Raw genomic sequence first — 6,344 nt, forward strand, 5'->3', positions numbered from 1 at the left:
TCATTCGTGCTCACTGCCACTCACACACACGAACACACTCACCCACACAGAAGAAAAGACAATGAAACCTTTACAACAATAGGGTTTGTTGCTGTCGTAGTTGCAGACGTAAAGATCTATGATACATCTCTTTTGCCCGCGATTATGCCAATCGTGACGAGTGACTATTGCATGATGAACAATTACTTATCTTAAATACGTTTCCACTCTGTGACGACAATTGGTTCAAGTAAATCCTTGCGGATTGCCGTTGTCGTTTTCCTTATCTACTCTTATGTCTATAAGAGACAGTTGGTAGTTCAAGCCAGATCCATGTGGATCGCTATTGACGTCTCCCTCCCCTATTTTTCTTCTTTATCATTGTGAAGTAAAACACACAACGAAAACAAAGTAAAAACTAACATTAAAAACTGCAAATTTATATATGAAATACCGGCTAGTAGCACTTAACATCCCTTTCGCTTTCTCTTACTGACTTGGACCTTACGTGCATGATCTGGTTCCTCGATTATACATAGGAGTTGGACCGACGATATCCGACGCGGCACCGTCGGATATCATGTTTCTGAACCCTGCTGCAGAAACGGTCACCTTAGTGTATATATATGTAGATAGATAGATAGATAGATAGATAGATATTATATATAATGTTTATATTATATATACACACATATACACACTTGTATTTTTTTCAGAGCAAATTCAACAAATCTACATTCATCCTACAACCTGGCCTGGTACTACCACCACAGCGACCTTGAGCCAGCCAAGTCCCTCCCGAAGTACCTCTGGTTTCTGAGACACACGAGGAGAACAACCTTAAACGTCTTCCCCTCTCTCAGTAAACCCACCTACGACATGGATGTTGTTACTGGCGTCTACTCGCACGGAACAGTAACCTGTGCTTATGGTGAGAACCGATTTGCTTTCATATACTTCTGTGGGACATAAATGAGAACGTTAAAAAGAAAGAGAGCTTTATATGCGCTGTAACACAAACATTATTATGCAGTAAAGATTGTGATTGTTACAACCATACATATGATAATAACAAAACCATAAATAGTAGAGAAGAATAACTATTTTGATGATAATAACAATAATAACTTGGAAACCAGCAGTAATGAGTTATGAAAGGCCACAGCTGCTTCCTCACTCATTTACCAGGTAATAATGCAGCTACACAGGGCTCGCAACAAACACCAAGTGTACTTTTGTTTTAGTTTGTAATCGTTCTGATTACCTTTCGCCTGTGTCTAGTCATGAGCTTTGTTCATCCTTGCCCGCTCCCCGTAGAATCCCGTGGAGCAAACCCAGATCAAGGCATATTGCGAGCAGGATGTCCTTTAAAATCCTCTTGGAGTGGACTTTTTTCCCATTCGCGATCATCGGCGAGAGGACCAAGTGATATCTGTCCTTAGTGAAAGCTAATTAAACCTCTATAATAATGAAGTCGATACAAACAATAACAATCATTACCATTACAATTATAAACTGATTGATGAAGTTGTAATTAACCGACACTAATTCTTCGATACTGACTTATGTAAATATGGAAGTAAATGGACTAATTTAACAATACAATTACGATGATAACGAAAATATTTTTCCTGGTTCTAAGATTCTACATATACCTTAATTCACTCACGATAACAAACAGGGAAATGCAGGGAGAAGCCCTACGCATGTCCACGGAAGGAAGCGTACCTTGGGCACTACAGGAGGGACTGCGGAGAGGCCTGCAAGACACCGGGGTCTGTGTTGAACGTACCTAGTCTCCTGAAGTACAGAGATCAAGTGTCCTCGAATGTCCACAAGGTTTTGACAAAATTAGAGTTGATATGACAGCTGAAGGACATCCTGGTTGCTAGTCCTTATTGACATTTTGTATGGATGTAAGTACTTGCGTAAAGTATTAATTATATTATTACTATTAGTGTCATCTTCTTCACCTGATTCCCAGGAGTAGGTTGTCCCATTGATCCTAAAGAGGATACAGCTCTCCGAGTTTATAAAATAAGTTGTTCTGACAGTAATGGAAAGAAAGAAATGAAAACAAACTGAACATCTCCAATATTCTAATACCCAGTCATAAGCGTAATTATTTTTCCCTCTGCATGTATGTATGTGTATATGCATGCAGGTATGTCTGTATGTATATTGACAAGTACTTCAGATATATATACACATATCTTTCAATTTACTTGTCTATCTCTCTCTATATGCACACACACACACACACACACACACACACACACATACATATATATATATATATATATATATATATATATATATCTGTTCAATAATTCCCGCTGCCACAAGAATATAGTTTATATATATATATATATATATATTTATGCGCGCGCGCGCGCGCGCGCGCGTGTGTGTGTGTGTGTGTGTGTGTGTGTGTGTGTGTGTATACATATATATATACACACAACACATACACTATATGTTTAAACATATGTATATATTAGGGGTGGGCAAACTACGGCCCGTTTGCCTTTTTCATCCGGCCCGCCAAAATTGGTACGGAATTGCTCAAATCAAAGATCATAATTGTGACAACATTCATTTGACCTTTTCCTGTAATGCCTGGCGTTCCACCAGGTGGCACATTAGACGCAGTGATACATTTACTTGATTTTGCAGAGCCCGGGTTACTCTGTTGTTACTCTGCTACTGTTCTGAACCCATCTGCAGCAATGAGTGGGCCAAAGAAAAGAAAAGTCGACAGTGAGTGTCGAGTGTTTAATAAGGAATGGACAACTACATACTTTTTCACTGAAGTCCGGTCAAAGGCTGTATATCTTATTTGTCAAGAAACCGTTGCGGTTTTCAAGGAATACAACATCAGCCGTCATTTTTCCACCAAACATGCTAATTAAGCTAACAACCAGTCAACGCAAGAAAAGACAGCTACTGCACAGAGATTGGCAGCTAGTTTGCAGGCTCAGCAAAACACCTTTACCCGACAAACTGCCATCCAAGAATCAAACACGAAGGCAAGTTGTTTACTGGCATTCAAATTAGCAAAGACCAGTAAGCTTTTCTCCGAAGGGGAGTTTCTCAAAGAGTGCATGGTAGAGACAGCAGCTATTTTGTGTTCTGGGATCAAGAACAAATTTGAAAAACATAAGCTTATCACACTGGACAGTGACTCACCATATTGAGCTAATTGACGAAGATTTAGCTAGCAAGCTAAACAAACAACCGGAGTCATTTACCTTATATTCCTTGGCACTGGACGAAAGTAACGACATAAAGGACACCGCTCAGCTTTTAGTTTTTATCAGAGTTTTTGGCCATGGAATCCTTGAAGGGGAAAACGAGGGGAGAGGATTTGTATAACAGCTTGTCGGCGGCAATGGAAAGGCACAAGCTACCTTGGAGTACGCTCGCCAATGTTATCACAGATGAATTCCCAAATCTGACTGGAAAAAACGTCGGATTGCTCAAAAGAATCCAGGACCGGGTGAAAGAGGACAACCCTGAGTAGGAAGTAATTTTCTTACACTGCATAACCCACCAGGAAGCACTGTGTAAATCTGCATTGCAGCTTGACCACGTAGTGAAGCCAGTTGTAAAGCTCGTAAACTTTATTCGAGCGAGTTTCTTGAAGAAACTGACACCGATCACCAAGACTTGCTTTACCACCCCAATGTCCGCTTGTTAAGTTTGGGGAAAGTGTGTCAACGAGTGTGGGAGCTCAAACAAGAGGTTATCTCATTTTTGGAGCTACATGAGAAAGCTGACGATTTTCCTGAGCTGAGTGACACAGATTGGCTTTGTGATTTAGCTTTTGCTGTGGACATACTGACACACATGAATGAGTTGAACGTAAAGCTACAAGGGAAAGATCAGTTTGTCCATATGTACACAAACGTCAGAGCCTTCAAAACCAAGCTCGCCTTATTATCAAAGCAAATGTCAAACAAGTCATTTGCTCATTTCCCCACACTGGCGACACTAAAAGAGGACCCTCGACATGTGAAAAAAAAAAAGGAAATCACTGGATGACCTGCAATGAGAATTTTGCCGTCGGTTATCTGATTTTGGAAAAATTGACAAGTCACTTCAGCTGGTTTCATGTCCCTTCACACAATATCCTGAAACAGTACCAGAAGAGTTGCAGTTGGAACTGATTGATCTCCAATGTGAAGCTGTTATGAAGGAGAAGTTCAACTCATTAAGTGCAGCCAAATTGCCAAACATCCAGAAGATGGCACAGAGGATGCTGGTGTTGTTTGGCTCTACTTATGTATGTGAACCGACTTTTAGTGTGATGAACATCAACAAAGCACCCCACAGATCCCAGCTGAGTGATGAACACCTCAGATCTGTTCTGAGAATTGCCACAACAAAACTGACACCGGACTTTGATGCACTGGCAAAAACGGATGATGAACAACACTGTTCCCACTAAAAGTTAATGTAAGTAAGAACACTATAAGGCCTTTTTATGTTTATGTTTAATATGCAATCATCTGGTGCTGATCCGGCCCGTGTGTCAAAATTTTAAAGTCAATGTGGCCCTTAAGCCAAAAAGTTTGCCCACCCCTGGTATATATACATATATATATACATAATATATATATATATATATATATATATATATATATATATATATATATATATGTGTGTATGTATATATACATGGCGAGCTTATTACGGACGAAGATTTGGTTCGTCTCAAAGCACAATCAATCAATCTCACGATCATCCATATCTATGCTCCAACAAGTGATTATGATGATAAAAATGTTTTAACAGGAGATAACGTCATCAACAAATATATTCTCATTATCCAAGTTGATTGGAACGCGAATATTGGTGCTTACGAAAACTGGTACGGAGTTGTCGGTCAACTTGGACTTGAAGTCACGAATCTTGGGGACTCGTCTGCTCGAATTTGCCAAACAACATAAATTCGTCGTTACTAATACACTAATTCGACCTAAAAAGATCAAGAACTGTAACATGGCACTCTCCGTGCATATATGTGTGTGTTTGTGTGTGTGTGTGTGTGTGTGTGTGTGTGTGTGTGTGTGTGTGTGTGTGTGTGTGTGTGTGTGTACATATATGAATAAATATATATGCATATATATTTACATATATAAATATACATATGTATATATATATGTATATATATACATACACACACATACCTATACAAAGATACCCGCTGCCACAGGAATATAGTTTATATGTATATATGTATGTATATATATACATATATATATATATATATATATATATATATATATATATATATAAGCTCCTTTCCACAATTCCTCTGACCTTGCATCCCTTCTTACACCAGACACTCGTTCCCGAACGTACCAATCGGGTGGTGGCAGTGACGCCTTTACACACTTTTAATGAGCCTGGGAACGTTGCAACTAATGAACACAACAATGTAAAAAAAAATTATATGTTGTAACAACAATCCTAGTAACTGAACACAAGTAAAAGCGTGTATATTAGACACCTTGTACACCTTAAAATAAAAAAAAGGGGGAAAAGGGAGTATATATATATTTTTTTTTTTTACAAAACTTCATTATATTCTTATCTCATGGAACTTCATGACCAGTTCATGTAATTTGTTCAGCAGAAAATGGACTTATTCTTCAGCTTATTGATATTCAGTTGCTAATGTTTATGTACTGTGGATATTTGGTATTTATTAACTTTTTCACTATTGCATTTATTTGCATTATTCAGAACACTATTCTTTACAGGTATGAAATGCTCTTGAATTATTCAAGTCCTATTGCATCACATGCCAAGAAAAGAGGAAGCGCAATCAGACTGCTGAGGTTTTCGCGAAGCCCCTCTTGAGCAGCGAATTCAACTCCCGTGGCCAGCTTGACCTTGTGGATATTGTAGTAGCATGACCCCGCAACCTGAAGCTCAGCGTACTTCCCAGGTTGGGTCACGCCCGGTCCGCCGCCTTGTCCGCACTCATTGGACAGCGGGCTCCCCTCGTTCCCTGCGCGCTTACACAGCGCTCGCCTACTTAAGCCGCACAGGCAGCTAGCTAGCCATTCCCCGATCCTCCAGAAGACCAAGAGCATAGCAGCAGCACACCAGGACTGCCCAGTCCTTAGCCGACTGGGGAGCCTACCGGCTCCCCCGTAGAACTCCAACTTCAGCCTCCATCACTCAACCATATCTGTGGGCACTCACAGTCACTCCCTAAAGAGATAAGACACCAGACCAACATGGTAGATGGCCACTTATTCATAGAACTACAACTTCAGCCTCCATCACTCAACCATATCTGTGGGCACTCACAGTCACTCCCTAAAGAGATAAGACACCAGACCAACATAGTA

General features: G+C 39.9%; 1 protein-coding gene across 1 annotated transcript in view; it reads left to right on the top strand.

Annotated features, from left to right (window-relative positions):
- LOC125047602 overlaps positions 1-6,001 on the top strand; it is a 20,542-nt gene extending 14,541 nt beyond the window's left edge. Inside the window, exons 10-12 of the mRNA XM_047645882.1 lie at positions 696-910; positions 1,661-1,895; positions 5,748-6,001. Coding sequence (XP_047501838.1) covers positions 696-910; positions 1,661-1,845 — 400 coding nt within the window. The 3' untranslated portion in view covers positions 1,846-1,895; positions 5,748-6,001. The remainder of the gene's footprint in view (positions 1-695; positions 911-1,660; positions 1,896-5,747) is intronic.
- Positions 6,002-6,344: the final 343 nt, after the last annotated feature.

The sequence above is a fragment of the Penaeus chinensis genome, chromosome 41, assembly GCF_019202785.1.
Source record: "Penaeus chinensis breed Huanghai No. 1 chromosome 41, ASM1920278v2, whole genome shotgun sequence".
NCBI classification, from domain to species: Eukaryota; Metazoa; Arthropoda; class Malacostraca; order Decapoda; family Penaeidae; genus Penaeus; species Penaeus chinensis.